General features: G+C 48.1%; 1 protein-coding gene across 1 annotated transcript; it reads right to left on the minus strand.

Annotated features, from left to right (window-relative positions):
• Positions 1 to 288: 288 nt before the first annotated feature.
• LOC135830105 (leucine-rich repeat-containing protein 4B-like) lies at positions 289 to 16,247 on the minus strand. The gene is made up of 16 exons (XM_065342495.1): positions 15,637 to 16,247; positions 14,130 to 14,204; positions 13,203 to 13,277; positions 12,556 to 12,627; positions 11,965 to 12,036; positions 11,148 to 11,219; positions 10,605 to 10,682; positions 9,259 to 9,431; positions 8,540 to 8,670; positions 8,042 to 8,201; positions 7,434 to 7,475; positions 6,412 to 6,505; positions 5,557 to 5,723; positions 4,065 to 4,181; positions 2,681 to 2,845; positions 289 to 1,782 (listed from the first exon to the last, which is right to left on the minus strand). Exons 1-16 carry the CDS (start codon positions 15,882 to 15,884, stop codon positions 1,628 to 1,630), a joined length of 1,896 nt encoding a protein of 631 aa, XP_065198567.1. The 5' UTR covers positions 15,885 to 16,247; the 3' UTR covers positions 289 to 1,627.
• Positions 16,248 to 16,666: the final 419 nt, after the last annotated feature.

Here is a 16,666-nt window from a genome sequence, read left to right on the forward strand (position 1 = left end):
TCGGCTGAGCAGCAATGGTGGGCACCGCTGTTCGGCATGGAGCTTGAGGTGATGTCGGGAGGGGGGGGGGGGGGGGGGCGTCTGGGAGATAGGGCACTTGTGTGCCGCCAAACCTCCGGCACTGCGGAACCAGCACTGGCAGGCAGAACATTGTCGGCTACCTCTTTGTTCCGATACAGGTTTGCGGTGCTCACCGAGGTATTTGTGACAAAGCAACTGGAGAAGAGACGACCACACTCAGCACAAGGTACCCGCAGACACACACACACACACACAAGTCATTACGAGTACCTTTTCCTGTGGTCGGAGAAACGTGTAAGTTACTCAGTGTGGAGCCAGGACCGAGCTTGCGACATGCGTGTGCAATCAAGCAGAAACAAGTGCTAAGCTTGGAAGGTATGAGCAGATCGAGTTACATGATAGAAAAAGTAATTTTAAATAATAATAGTTTCATCAGTTAGTCAGCTACATCAGGTCGTGTTATGTCCGCTGCATGCATGCAGCATAGCAAAATGAAACTGTCAAGGGAAAAAAACGTGAGAGGCTCAGAGCTATGTAAGGTGGCATGGGCACGCGTACACATGCAGCATTGTAGGAATTTGCAGAGACTTGGGGCTGGTGGAAGCGACAAAGGTGGGATGGGCGTGTGGTAGGGGCTGAAGAACACTATGCAAACCTTCCTGCCAGTTCAGTGTAATTGCGTTCAAGTGAAGAAAAGTTATAATTATATTTTTTTTAACCTAGTGGTAAGTACTCTAATTTCAGAAATTTTCGGTGCTCAATATTTTCGGTGTGAGTGCAACAGGCTAGGTTAGGTGAACAGAAATTTTCGGTACAGAGAAGCAGTTCCCTATTGGATTACGTGTGTTGGTGTTTGTTCGGTGTATTGAAATTTTAGGTATGAAACAAACGCACCGAAAGTACCGAAAATAAAAGTACACCGAAATTTTGTGAAATTACAGTATATTATAATTATTGCAAAGCTTGTTTCCTACAGGCTAGTGAGGTGTCGGGTTGGTGGGAAATCTAGTTAGTGGTGCGTTGCATGAGTTGTGGGAAACCTAGACAGGCTGATAGCACCAGGCGCGCGCGCCGGTGTCCTTCAAGGGGGGTTCTGGGGGCCTCCCCCGGGAAAATTTTCAAAAAATGAAGCAAAATCCTGCATTTTGTGCCACAAAAGGGGGGGGGGGTTCCGGGCACCCAGGTACCCATACGGGGCACGAGCCTGAGCACAAACATAATTATAGGGTAGTAATAGAAGGTTAGCAAAGAATATTATGAATGTTGCTGGTCTTGCAAACGGCCCAGCAAAGTACAGTAGTCACGCGCCCAAGAGCGTGGAGCCCAAGAACGTTCAGCCTGAAATGCTAAGGACGCCACAGCCTCAAGTCAAGAACGGCAGTGTTGGTTTTCTGGTAGCTTTGGGGATTCAGTACGAATTGTTTCTAAGAGCGTGCTATGAGAACGCAGCCAGGTTGCGGGGGAAAAATAAGAACGCCCCTGACAAACCCCTTGGACAACGTTCTTGGGCGCGGCTCTACTTAGACCGTGACCGGAGTGTCAGCGAGTGAGAAGCAAGGCAGTCGTACTGTCCTGGGTACGCGGCTTTCCGCGATGGTGGCCAGTCTCAGGGTTCGTTCGAGCCCGAGATCTCATTGAAGACGTCCAGCGAGACTTGGTTGTTGTCCCTGGCCCTCTGACCCGGTTCTTCTTCCATCATGGCGTCACCATTGTTCGGCAGGTAGCTGATAGAGCCAGGGTCAGCGATGCCGCTCCATTCACCTAGCAGGGTACACGCAACAAGCAAGAGAATTATTTAAAATAATATTATGTGGTGACAGTCAATTTTTTCTTCAGACTTTTCCCGTTCGTGTCTTTCCCTCAAACCAGTGAATAAAATATTATGTTTATTATTTTATTTATTGTGGTAGGGGGTTCCCCACAGACCTATGGTGTTCTTACGGGAGCCCCTAGAAAGGTTGAATGATGAACCTAGAACTGCAGTTAGACCTGCCCTAGCCGGATGCCCTTGGCGCAGCAGAAACTGTTAGTGTCCTGGCCGGTGTGGGATGCAAGCTCAAGCCACAGCACGTCGGTGCACGACAATTCCGCCAGGTCAATACAGTACTGTCGGTCGCCGAAGAACTGGGGGGGGGGGGTCAGCCTCCTAGCCTAGACCGTTCTTATTTTCATGTATTACAGTCTATGCACAGTTGAGTCACCGTGTATACATTGGGATGCTGTGCTTGGTAAAATTCTAGCCTGATCGTTCTTCGGCGCTCCGTTCTTCGGCGCCCGACAGCACTGTACAGGATCCCGCTTGGTATAAAGGGCCCGGCAAACACAGGTTTGTGTATACGTGCGCAGTAAAACCTGTTCTAAAAGGACACCCGAGACTGCAAATTGAGTTGCCCCATTTTTGGCAGGTACAGCCCATTCTAGTACATTTATGAGTATGACCTCACAATGTTCATGACCTATAAATGCAGAGCTGGTATTACAGTGTGTTGTAGTAGACTTGCCCCGCAAAACCTAACGGCGGGAAATGGATGCATATGTCCCACTCCCTCTCACAAATGCACAGACACTGTTCGCTCCCAGACGCATCAGCACTTGGCACGTCGTGCACAATGCTGTGCATGCGTCGTGACCACTGCACTGTCATTCACGCTTGACTTACTGCCCGGGTCGGTGGCTGCTGCAGATCGGTTCAGCGTCGTTGTAGCCAGGCTTTCGCGCTCCTCTTTCGCGTCGAAATCCGACTGGGTGTAGCCGAGAGCAACTAGAGGATTCTCGACCACCCGCGGAGCTCCGAACTCGCCGCGGTTCGCACCGAAATTTGCAGCTGTTCAAGCAGTGACAGTCAGAGAGGACAGGAGAGAAAATGGAGGAAATGAGAGGAGTGGAAAAACAATACACCGCACAAGAGAAATGCAGCCACCTAGGTAGCATGGACATCGGAGCGAGACCTGACTCGAGCCAGACCAGTTTGATCGGTTTTGTTGCCGAGATCAATTAACCAACACCACATCCAACGCCTAACATGACCAAAGTGTGTTATCGCTAACGGCAACTGCACCAGCATGCAAGGAAATTGCCATGGTAACAGCATACATCCTCACTCTGCTATACCCATGATGTTGTATAGGGGAAGTGCAGCGATGATTATGCCTGGAGATGCACATGCCGTGAGCTATTTTTTTTGCAGTGTCATGCAAGTCTCTTCTAATAGCCAAAGAAACACAATGGATGAAAAATTGAAAATGCAATACAAATGCAAACCTAGAAAACCAGAAAAGGAAATAATTGATGATTTATCGGAGGTGTTCCTGCACATTGCAATAGTGGGGGTTCAGGGTGTATTTCGAATTTTTAATACTTGAAATATGTTGTCACAACGCACAACTTGGCTTCTAGTTTCAAATATATTTCCAGGGGAGGGCCCCGGACCCCGTCCCTTTTTCCCCTTCAAGCGGAGCCAGACCAGCACAAGTTTCGGTTGAAGAAGCCGACAGCGCCAGCTTATCACAACGCCAGGCACACCTACATTGTAGCTCGATATTCCTGTTCTGTTTTACTTTTCTCTTCCGTTCGTCCGCCTTGATATTTTGTACTCTGTACCGTTGAGGAAACAAGCTGAAATATGAAACCTAACCAACCAGAGCTCCAATCTTGTCCTTATTGTGCTTCCTAAGCACTTGTGTCTCATCTGTGTACAGGTTTACCCTGGTTAGTATGACATAGGTTACAAGACAAACCTCATTAGTAGACAACGATGCAAAATCCCCTGACCGTGGCCTGAAGCGAGTACAGTGTAGTGTATGCCAGCCTGCTTGTGTCTGAGGCACTTTGGACTTACACCAGAAAGTGATACAGGCTGACACTACAATGAAAGCTGTTGGATGCTGTATCATTTTCTGGTGTAAGTCCAGAAGTACATGCAAGTTCGAACAGTAGATGATACTCGTTACAAGACAACAAATTCGACCCCCCCCCCCCCCCCCCCCCCCCCTTCGGGTTGTCTACTAACGAGGGTAGACCTTAACTTAGTACGCTTGCCTCACCTTGCCCCAGGCTGGCGTTGGAGGCACCGGAGGGTGAGAAGGTCTTGACGTGCGACGCCGGCGGAAGGCTGCCCATGTCGGGGCGGTTGATTGGTTGATAGGAGACTGCACCGACACCTGGGAGAAATCAGAATCAGAGCCGAGAGAGAGAATCGATAGCATGACGATGAGGACGTTTCGAATTTGATCAGTGAGGGGCATAGCCCTGTGTGCATTCCAAGCGGTTGCCAGCTAACTAACTAGTTTCTGCATGCGGCGCAGGACCGGCGTACGCAGTTTTCGATTGGTCTGGCCATACCCTAGTCTTTCATACAGTTTGTGTATGATATGGAGGGTAGTCACATGACTTTCATACAGTTTGTGTATGATATGGAGGGTAGTCACATGACTTTCATACAGTTTGTGTATGATATGGAGGGTATACACATGACTTTCATACAGTTTGTGTATGATATGGAGGGTAGTCACATGACTTTCATACAGTTTGTGTATGATATGGAGGGTATACACATGACTTTCATACAGTTTGTGTATGATATGGAGGGTATACACATGACTTTCATACAGTTTGTGTATGATATGGAGGGTGGTCACATGACTTTCATACAGTTTGTGTATGATATGGAGGGTAGTCACATGACTTTCATACAGTTTGTGTATGATATGGAGGGTAGTCACATGACTTTCATACAGTTTGTGTATGATATGGAGGGTATACACATGACTTTCATACAGTTTGTGTATGATATGGAGGGTATACACATGACCTCCTCAGCAGAGAGCACACGTTGGTGGCCAAAAAGCAGGCTCGGCCATGGCCTGACCCTGAACCGAACCGGTTCCGCCGGGCCATTTGCCGTGTATTACCTTAGCAGAGTGTACTGTAAGTCTACCAATATTCGGCGCATATTTATTTTCGCCTTTTTTCGGCCTGGTCATGTTTGGCTGAAAATTTGTTGTTGCGGCCGAAATTTCGTTTTGCAAGGTTCAGTGTGACAGTGTATACAGGCGGCAGCAGTACAGGCCGAAAATTTGATGCGGCCGAAATGGGTTTTAGCGCTGGCCCGGGAGGCCGAAATGTGAATGGGCCGAAAATTTGTTTGACTTACAGTATTGTAACTCTGTGGAAACTGGAAACCCTCTCATACGGGCAATCATAAATCATCACATCACTGACGCAACAGCTAACGAAAAAGCTAAAACAAAAAAACCCGGATGTAGTAAACAGGGTTTGTGACAAATCTTCCTCAGGCTGTGCAGACTCCACTGTAGCCACAGTTCATGTTTCACACAGTTATACACCACTACTCAAAAACGGTGTCTCGGCTACAAATTCTTCCAAATAAAATAAACAAATTCCACGACCGAAAATTCGGATAGAATTTATTTATTTCATTTGGAATAGTTTGTAGCTCCGAGACCGTTTCAGGGTAGCGTTGTATAGTTGTTTGTGACAAATTTGACAGAATTATCTGGGAGACGTTTACATTACCTGAAGACTGGCTGGTGTTTCTGGACGTATGCTTCAGGTAATTCAGGTACTCAGGGTTCTCGGCAAGACCAAAGCTGTCATCGGCTAGATGCATATTGCGTGGCAGGTTCTGCCGGCTGGAGGAGCGTTGGCGAACCTCGCCGCGCACCTCTCCCAGCTCCTTGCCCCTGTCAAACAGGACATGTTGAGAGTAGTGAGTGGGCAAGACACAACTATAGGTAATGATGAAATTTGAAGAAAAGTGTTGATCAGTCTCTGCTGGGATGACAGCTACACCATAGCTCAGTGGCTAGAGCATTCCAGCATCCCTGGTTCCAGTCCTGGTGGTGATAGTCATCTTTTTCTTCACACCTCTCCCCTGTCCATTCCCTCACAGGGCTGGAGGAAGAAGTTTTGGAGTGGTCCGGCCAACCTTTGAGGGGGGTGCGGGGGACTTCCCCCGGGAGAAATATTTGAAATTTACGTGAAATAGAGCGAATTTGGGCACCTCTTAAGGCTCCAGAAAATGCAGAAAATTATAGCAAAAGAACACAAACACACCTTTTTTTATCTATATCATTAAAGCCATACAGTGCCGGTCACGGAGTCCTGAGCTACTTCGAAGCACATCACACGTCGGCAGTACAGTCGAGCCATGTACCTCTGGATTTTTTCACACCGGTTTTGCACGAATCACATGGACCATCCAGCTGGGAAAGTGCCTGACCAGCCTGACCGGTTCCGCCGGCCCTGCCTCAACTAGTGAATGCATAATAATTATTTAGTCACTAGAAGTAGTCTAGGCAGTACAGGGTGGATGGACATCTGTCACATGACCACACGGGGCAGCCATGTTGGTGCGTGCAGGAGGCATACCTTTGGTGTACGCAGTAGGCCATGACGACGCAGACAATAATCAAGGCCACGGCGGCAAAGGCAACACCGACCCACTGGCCTATTGCGGCTGCATCTGTGAGGAGAGAGAGAGAGAGAGAGAGAGAGAGAGAGAGAGATAGATAGAGAGAGAGAGAGAGAGAGAGAGAGAGAGAGAGAGAGAGAGAGAGAGAGAGAGAGAGAGAGAGAGAGAGAGAGAGAGAGAGAGAGAGTACTTTACATTTACAACAAGTATATCTAAATGAGCTCTGGGACCTCTATTGCTAGTTGATTGTACGACCAGCACAAAGTGTACATATGTCAAGATGAAACATTTTGGCAGCGAAAGTGCAGTGTTTTAAGGAACCCTTCACTGCATGTCTTCCATTGCTAGGTCAAGCATGACAGCAAGCAACACGGCTGGGTCCAGGTATCTCGCTATACAGAGGTGCTGACATCTTGAGTCATGTGACTAAATTTGTGCAGAAAGTGATCATGTCATGTGTACAGTGTAACCAACATGGCCAACATCATGTGACCCATAGATGCAGGGGTTGAGTGGAGTTGGAACCAACATGGCCGTCATCATGTGACCTATAGATGCAGGAGTTGAGTGGAGTTGGAACCAACATGGCCGTCATCATGTGACCTATAGATGCAGGGGTTGAGTGGACAGTGGAACCAACATGGCCACTGACATCATGTGACCCATAGATGCAGGGGTTGAGTGTACAGTGGAACCAACATGGCCACCGACATCATGTGACCCATACATGCAGGGGGTTGAGTGGAGCAGTAACCAACATGGCTGCTCTGTATGGTCATGTGATAGATGTGAAACCACTCGATTGTCATGGTGGCCATAAGCCCATTGTGCATTACCAAATATGGATTGCATGAGTAGGCTGGGATCCGCTGCACTGCACTGTCCAACACCCCACACGACCATGCCCAGGTGGCTGTGTGGGGTGTTGGCGGTACAAATTAGGTCATTGAGCAATGGACATATTGCATATTGAACATACCTGACTGTGTGCCCGGAACCGGATGTCCACAGAACGGCTCATCTACAGAATCACGCAACAAGACACAACAAAACACACCAACACAGTCACCCGCAGTGAACATAAACGGTCCAAGAAACTGTCAACTCCCCATTACATTTCCCGGCACCTTTCATTAGACCTATAGAGTATTCAAGTGGATAAAAAAGAAAGGACAAAAAGTTACGAGTTATGACAAACTGTCCACCAACGTAACCAGATCATATACAGTCAGGGAGTGCGACAAAATGGCACAAAACGGACAAGGAGTACTGAGACATTCAACGACCTGACACCTAGCTCCAACACTTCTTTATCCATGATTACTTTGGCTCAGCATCCCAGTCTGTAGAGTAGTTTGTACATCTTTGTCATGTGACCCAGTAGTACTTTGTGCAGAACATGACCATGCAGGTTGTGTGGATAGTGGAACCAACTTGGCCGATATCATGTGACCCAAAGATCGATGCAAGGGTTGACTGCCTGGAGTTGGAATCGACGCGTTTAAAGCCTGGCCGAAATAACAACACTTCTCTTATGGCCGGCCAAGGGTCGTGATTCGCGAAGTTGACTGTGTAAAAAGTACTCACCGTCCACATTCAGTGTGGCTGTTGTGGACTCCTTGAATCTCCCGAGCTGTGTATCAGTGATGTGGCATCTCCAGATTCCCGCATCGTCGTCCGTCACGTTCTCGATCGTCAGAACACCATAGAAGACGTGATAGCGTTTGTCCTTTCTCGACGGAGAGCTCTGCGCATTGCAACATGCGCACACACGCGTGCGCGTGAACACACACACACACACACACACACACACACACACACCATGGAGCACACCACCGTTGTGTTCTGACAATGGATGCTGGGAGTGCAATGCCTAAATCATTTTGTTCTAGAAATTTCAAATACCCATGAATTGTGACAACAGCAGGCACTGGGCACGACATCCGCATAGCGTTCACAAGAAACTTCACAAGTTTATTCCTTGAAAACATCCACCGTGCACTACCGTCGTGTTCATAGACCGTCTCGAAGTCTTGTCTCGCAAATAAGCTCTCGCTACTTACAACATACGCTCTCGCTACTTACAACATACGCGCCGTTCTTGTACCAGTAGTAGATTGGTCGGCGTGACGACACAAAGCTGGTGCAGGTCATCGACGTCGTCTGTCCACGCGTAACCGTGTTCTTCTGCAGGAGTACCCTGGGCGTGCGGTCATCTGTCAAGTCCGCACATCATGAACAAGACCAGCGGAAACAACGATCAAGATCTTGACAGGACAGCGCGGACTTCCGATTCACTTGCAAACAGAAAGCCAGACTTCGTATGGATCCATACACGTTTGGGTGGTTTTCCTTCACAGCATAGTGACACATCCATTGCAATTTGGTAGTAACTGGACTGAAGTCGTTATTATTTTTTGTTGAATTCAGACGTGATTTCAAGCCCTCCTAGAGTTGCTACTCAGAGATTCAATCTTCAGACAACTAGTTCCGAATGGCTTCTTGTCTTGGGTGCTGTGTGTGTGTGTGTGTGTGTGTGTGTGTGTGTGTGTGTGTGTGTGTGTGTGTGTGTGTGTGTGTGTATGTGTGTGTGTGTGTGTGTGTGTGTGTGTGTATGTGTGTGTGTGTGTATGTGTGTGTGTGTGTGTGTGTTTGTGCGTGTATGTGTGTGTCTGTGTTTATGTATTCTGTGTGTGTGTGTGTGTTTGTGAAGGCTCTGAGCCTAGCACATTGAGTACTGCTCCCGGCACTTTCCCTACTTTCCTAAAGCTCCAAGTAAGCACATGGCCAAAGAGATTGCTTACCACACAGTTCTGTACGCGCCACGGCGTCGAATGGCTGACCAACCAGGTCACTCGGTGCTGAACAGAACGGCGTGAGAAAGTGCGGCTCTCGGTTCGCGGCGTCCGTCAGCAGCCAGTGCAGCCACAGAGAGTAGCAATCGCAGCTGAACGGATTGCCGATCAAGTCAAGAGATCTGCACGCGCAGAGACGGACCATTCAACAACAACAAACGGTGTTGAAATTAGAAAAAAGGATAGGTACAATAATACAATGTATGTCATGTGGTATGAGCCTTCATGATGGTATCATCCCATAGATGTGGATGTGGAGAATTCAGTCAGAGTCAGTCCCACGTGAACCGTATACTGTATATAAAAAGTCAACAAATATTCGGCGCATATTTATTTTCGGCTATTTTTGGCCCGGTCGTGTTTGGCCGAAATTTTGTTCTGCAAGGTTCAGTGTGACAGTGTACACAGCCTTTTTACAGGCGAGAGCAGTACAGGCCGACAATTTGGTGAGGCCGAAATTTGAATGGGCGGAAAATTTGTCGACTTCAAAGTACAGTACGGTTTATGAGTGTGATGACCTGCTAGTACATGAATGCAGTCATATACTGCGCGCGAAATGCTACTAAGACTTAGCACTTAGTACTATAGTAGTAGGTAAAACGAGATCACAACTGACTTGACACTTTGACCATACTGGTCTTCTTCCCCGAAGCCCATGAGCGCTTCTCTACTGCTGTGCAATGATCTAGTCACTTTTTCATATGTGCTCCTTTTTTTGATAGGATCCGCCGAACAAGTGCAGAAGTAGGTGAATTAAATCCAATGACTCCCAGACGATATTGAAAAATCTATGATTATAAGGCTTGACTGAAGGATAGATCATTTGCATAGTTAATTTGTTGATCAAGTCAGCTACAGAGCCTTGGCCCCTCTTATCTCATGACCATACGAGACAGCCATGTCGGACCTTCCGACTCCACTCAATCCCTGCATCTATGGGTCACCTGATATCGGCTATGCAGGCTCCAACTCCACTCAGTTCATGCACCGATGTGTCACATGACGTCGGTGGCCGTGTTGGTTCCAACTCCACTCAACCCCTGCATCTGCGGGTCACATGATATCGGCCCCGAAATGGCTCCAACTCCAAATCATCCCTGCATCAATGGGTCACATGACATCGGTGGGCATGCTGGTTCTACTCAATCCACTGTCCACCTGGCCTGAGCACTTTCTAGAACGTTTCTACACAAATGCAGTCACATGACCGCAGTCACATGACCGCAGTCACATGACCAATGTGTGGAGCCACCGTGTACTGGGGAAAACCCCCAGAATTTCCTCGAGTCACTTACAGTTTAGCAATGGTGGTGTTGGGAAGGAGGAAGAATGACTCCGGAGATAGACGTGTCAGTTGGTTGTTGCCCAATTGCCTGGCAGGGTGTGTGAACACAGACAGGTGAAGAAAGCGTAAGTGTGCAGTGCATCACATTATTCCAGAAGCCAGTTTTTATTTTTTTAATTCTTGCCCGGCAATTCCCAACAGGCGTCGTCGCCTTTTTTTAGAGAGAACCCAAAGAAAGTCTAGTTGGCTCGTTACCGATGTATATGCAGCATACTATTCCCAACTGGGTCACAAGTGACCCGGTGTTCTTTTTCCAAACGGGTCCAAGTACCCCCCCCCCCCCCCCCCCCGGGTCGCTGACCCTGCTGACCCGGCCGTCTGGAGCAGACACAGCGTATGGGGTTGTATACTACTTACAGCGAGGTGAGATGATGCAGATTAGCGAATACTCCTGGTCCAAGTACCCCCCCCCCCCCAGCCGGGTCGCTGACCCTGCTGACCCGGATCCGGACCGGACACTAGTACATGTATGGGTTGTACTAATACAACTTACAGTGAGGTGAGACGATGCAGATTAGCGAATACTCCTGGTCCCAGTACGTGTATCAAGTTGTTTGATAGGTCGCTGTATGAGAGGGACAGACACAGGACACAACAGCATCGTACAGTGTTGGCCTCAACGAAGCACAATGAAACTGTGATAGATCATACCCGGCATGCCTGTGGGAAGGGAGCAGAAAACTTACAGTACTCAGCTCCACAGCGGATCCTCCTACAAACAAACGATGTACAGTGGTCCCTCCATAATCCGGCACCACATTGTGCTACGGAAATTCTGCTGGATTAGGGAGGGTGCTGGATTAGGGAGGGTGCTGGATTTGGGAGGGTGCTGGATTAGGCAGGGTGCTGGATTAGGCAGGGTGCTGGATTAGGGTGGGTGCTGGATTAGGCAGGGTGCTGGATTAGGCAGGGTGCTGGATTAGGGAGGGTGCTGGATTAGGGAGGGTGCTGGATTAGGGATGGTGCTGGATTAGGGAGGGTGCTGGATTAGGGACGGTACTGGATTAAAAAATCTGATTTTCTGCTGCAATCTGCACGAAGAGGACATTTTGGTTGCTGAAAATTATGCTGGTTTATAGAGGGTGCTGGATTATGAAGTGCTGGATTATGAAGTGCTGGATTATGAAGTGCTGGTTTATGAAGTGCTGGATTATGAAGTGCTGGATTATGAAGTGCTGGTTTATGAAGTGCTGGATTATGAAGTGCTGGTTTATGAAGTGCTGGATTATGAAGTGCTGGTTTATGAAGTGCTGGATTATGAAGTGCTGGATTAGAGAGGGACGACTGTACTTAGAGATTGGCTTACTTACAGTGTGAGTAGCTTGGCTAGCCGCTGGAACAAGCATTGCGGCAACGTACGCAGGTAGTTTGTGTGCAGAACTCTAAACCCAACAACAAAGCACAGCAAACGAACAAAACAAATATTTCATGTAAAAAAAAAAGATCAGATTCTGTTCAGCTGTGTCACTGTTGCCCGGGCACGAGGATAATCAGCAGTGGCTACGTCTGCAAGTATAGTATGGTGGCGGTCCATGAAATCCAGCCCCGGTTGGAGAGTGATTTAGTGTGGGTGTGCGCTCCATGGTGTGAACCAGACAGGCCATGCTGTGCTCGCAGGCCCGGGGGTTGGATTTCATTTTCCAGCCCTGTAGGAATCTACAGTGATTCATATACAATGCAATATTTCAATTTGACCATTTTCTACGCCATTGCCAAGCCACCGTGCTCACAGCAGAGACTTCTGTGTGTGTTATTGTGGTGAAAGAGGACCACAAAGATTGTACAGTACTTGTACACAAACACACAAACACACACACACACACATACACATACACACAAACACTCACACACACACAGTCACACTTGTAGAGCGTGCGGCAACACATCAAACAATAACTTACAGTTCAGTCAGGTTGGTCAGCGGATCAAACGTATTCTCATGTAGCGTTGTCAGGTTTGCCACTGCTATCATCCTGTCAGAACAGATCAAAGAAAATCACGCAGAGAAAATGAGAACTGTGCCGACTATAGTAAAACCTCGTTAGGAAGAACATTGATAAGACAAATGTTTGCCTAAGAAGAACTAGTATTCGTAACTGTATTGGATAAACCCCTGTGTATTCACTGGGTAAAACATACGGATAAGAAGAACTCCCGTTATTGCGAACAAATATCATCGGTCCCTTGATGGTCACCGGTCGTCCTAAAGAGGTTTGATTGTACTTCATGTCCCGAGTACAGTGTACAATGTACAGTGTACAGTGTACAGTGGTACTCACTTTGTACATACTCTGGTTCGACATTCACTGGCCTAGTCTAGCAGGACCACCCGCAGAAGCAGTTGTTCATTGGTCCGGTAGTATCATGGCCTTTCGTACTAGCCCATCCCCTATTCCCAAAAATGGTTGACCCGCACAATTTGTGCAAGAACTGGTTGTTCGTCAAAAAAAGTTCATTTCCTGTGAGGCATCCCGCTTGGCCCCGCACCACCTGAGACGCCAGTGCTACGGCCCTGGGGATCCCGGCGGCCGTAAGGCAGAGGACTTACAAGCTGTGGAGAGAGGACATTCCGCTGAACGCTGCCTGCGAAACGCTGCTCAAGTGCAGATTGCTGGAGAAGTGTCTGCAGAAACAGCAGCAAACGGACAGGGTGTTACATGGCTGTAGAACTAGTCCAGTTAGCCCTTGACAGAATTTGGTACTTTTCTGGTATATTTCATGTCATGTTTGGTAGGTGGATAAAGAAATGGAGCAGAATTCGAGGAATTGCCCGCCATAAGGTTTGTATGGTTCTGCCAAGTTCGTTGCTTTTCGAGCAGAATGTGCCAATTTTACGAGCATTATCTGCCAATGGCTAATTCCAGTCACCTGTTCTCATTGCATTGCTCATCCCGGATCTTGACAGGATCAGGGATATCCAGACATGATTCCCTCAAGGGATATCCTGACATGATTCCCGCAGTGAGGTAGGTTTGTGCCACATCAATCCATTTTTCTATCACCCCACCATCAAGCTAAACGAAAGCTCAAGAAGAAAGTGAAGAGGACGGATGATGATACATGAAGTATCCATATGGTCAAGGGAACTGAAAGTGGGAAAAGTCTGAAGAAAAAATCTGGCTGTGACAACATGTTCTAGGGTTGGGATGGGAGGAGGATAGGGAGTAAGGAGAATGGCAGCTTGCAAAGAACAGTAGCGTACACCCCCCCCCCCCCCCCATTACATGCTGAATAATAATACCGGAGGCTCCGAGCAACAGGGCCTAGGGGCAAAGCTGGGCCTCTTTTAGGGGGGGGGGGGGGAGGGGGCACGGCCGCATATGTGCAGGATGGCTGGTGCATGTCATTCATAGTCATTATGTGCATGCTGAACTTAGGTTGATTTGGGGGGGTGCACATGCCCCCCCCCCCCCCCCCCCCCCCCCCCTGTGCCCCATGTGGGCTACTCGCCTGAGCAATAAGGAATGGTACTTACAAGACTTGCAGGGATTGTGCTGCGCTGGTAAAGTCGCCCGGTCCAATGGCTGCCAGCGATGTCATGGAGATCTCTCTGTTCTCGTGCAAATACAACATAAAGACACAGTGTAAGCATCAAAACACTGGTATGTATCGATTCGTGTACATCTATCACACACAATATAGACATCAATGTATCAATATCATCAAGAGTACATAACCCCCAAGAGTGTGCAACTCCAGCTATGGGGTCTGCGACGGCAGAACTTCACATCACGTGATGAACCTGTACACATTGTTTGCACTCTGTGCATGATTGATACAGGGTTGTACGCAGCCCAGCTTTGGGTACAACTCTCTTGTGGTCACTTTGCACTGTTTGCCAGCATAACCTTTTGAACCATGTCACGTGATGTGAAGTTCTGCCGTCGCAGCACAGCATAGAGGTTGTGCAGGCAGTTGCACACTCTCGGGGGTTGTGTATGTATCAATATCATCAGTATTCCTCTCCTGTTGTGGACTTTGAAATCCAGCGGGATGGCCGGGCCGGCGCCCTTACTGCTTTTAGCGTGTACATGCACTGTAGTTCACACACACGCACTGTAAACATGGACCAGCAGTACAGTGCTCACGGCTGCAAGGCCAGCGCCACGTGGCCGCTCGACTTCTCAACGGATTTCAATGTCAACCACAGAACATCAATAATAATAATTATTGAACATCAATTGTGCATACACTGACCAGTTCACAAACGTGCATTGCCAAGCGTTGCGTGCTCCCGTACGGGCAAAACAAGAGCATACTGTAAGACGTGTATATATAACGAGGAAGCAAATCTAACGTTTTAACGGATGACATTTCTTCGTTATTAAGATCCGTTGAGGCCGTACTGCTTCATAATTATATGCTGTGTGTGGATATGGCAGAATACTGCAAGATCGTTAACATATCTTCTCGTTAACCTATGAATTTTGGACAATCGTAAAATTTGCGACTCGTTATAATAACATGTCTTACAGTACAACATGTACAGTGAGACCTCGCTTAACCGCACACGTCCGTTTTCCACCAAAAAGTATCCGGATAGGCGAGGGAACCGGATAGTCGAACACCGGTTTTGTTGGATGCATCACGTGTGCTGTACATGCGCATCTGTAACCAGCTCTTTTCTTCCGGATGGCGCTCAAGGGATCCGGATAAAAGAGGACCGGATAAGCCACAAGGTCTGACAGTACTACTATGAATGGATGGAGCTAATGAAGATGCCATTGGCGAATTCGACAAGAACTGTTCCCATTTCCCATTGAACACTAACTGAACAAAGTCCTCAACAGTGCACCAGTAGTTCGAATCTCATTGAAACTACATTACTACAACATTCGGGTAAAGTGATTCCAAACACATACTCGTACTCGTATTACAAGTACTCTTCCTCTAATTCGGAATGATAGGGCAATTCAAACTGCCACTGACAAACCTTGCGTTTGAGTCAGTGTATCAGTGCATCAGTGCATCGTATGACTTACAATTCGCTCGCGTCCACTGGTAGCGGTTGCGGTATGGCCAGCAAGGAGGCGCGATCGCTGCACTGGACGGTCAGGTAGGTTCCCTCGTCGTTCTGCGAGCACTGGCAGACGTGCTCCACCTCTGGCGCGGAGCAGTTCACCACGTTCACCAGCCCATGGTGATCGGCCAACACCAGACCTGCGTTGGCCAGTATCAACAGGCACACGACGGCACGTACACGGGCAGGTCCGCCGCAGTCCACTGCCATGGCTTACTACTATGCGTACCAGACCCGAATCGAATGTAGTCAAAGTAAAAGACGGAATTCTAAACTCTCCCCGACTCCCTGTAACCACATAGCGATCTTACCGAGGGACGTCTCAAAGAAAGAGTTTGAAAGGATCGCATTGAGTTTGTGGTTGCTGGAATTCTACAAGGACTAGGAAGGGAAACACGGCATTCAAAGTTCTGGAGATGTTGAACGGAAAAGGAAAACTGTTTCTAGCGAATCTACTGGCACTTCGGTTTGTTGTGCTTGTGTGCAAAAGACGAAAACAATAAACTTCACCTGGGATGTCAACTTTTCTTCTACATGTGGTGTAGACCTTATCGCCAGGAAGCGTTGAAACGCCGCCTCATCCACACCCACTAAACAGCATCATTCATGGCCGGCTTGTAGACCATGGCACGGTTCCGTACCGTGGTGTGCGACGTTACAATCATAATCGTTGATGACGCGTACGCGTCGACGCGACGACGGCTAGGCTGGCTCACGATGTCACCACTTTTTCCCATTTTTTCCACAATCTTGTTTTCAGGAGCAAAAGAGTGGCGAGATATAGACCTTGTACGTGTAGATCTAGCACATGTATCTACATGATTGTGTACCTACCTCTACAAGTCATGTTGTAGTCACTTGCTCCGCACCTGCCTTCATCAGATTATGCACGCACATGGCGTGCATCATGTGCATACGTGCCCCTCTCTGCTCCACATGCAGTACAGTCATGTCTTTCTTATTCACTCTTGCCTGTCTTAGCGGTGCGGAAT

This window comes from Sycon ciliatum, chromosome 13, assembly GCF_964019385.1.
Source record: "Sycon ciliatum chromosome 13, ocSycCili1.1, whole genome shotgun sequence".
NCBI classification, from domain to species: Eukaryota; Metazoa; Porifera; class Calcarea; order Leucosolenida; family Sycettidae; genus Sycon; species Sycon ciliatum.

Coding starts and splice junctions, on each gene's coding strand:
- LOC135830105 (XM_065342495.1), bottom strand. CDS start 15,884: ATGGCAGTGGACTGCGGCGGACCTGCCCGTGTACGTGCCGTCGTGTGC. Junction 14,205..15,636: donor CCAGTGGACGCGAGCGAATT/GTAAGTCATACG, acceptor GCACGAGAACAG/AGAGATCTCCATGACATCGC. Junction 12,037..12,555: donor CTGACCAACCTGACTGAACT/GTAAGTTATTGT, acceptor TGTTGGGTTTAG/AGTTCTGCACACAAACTACC.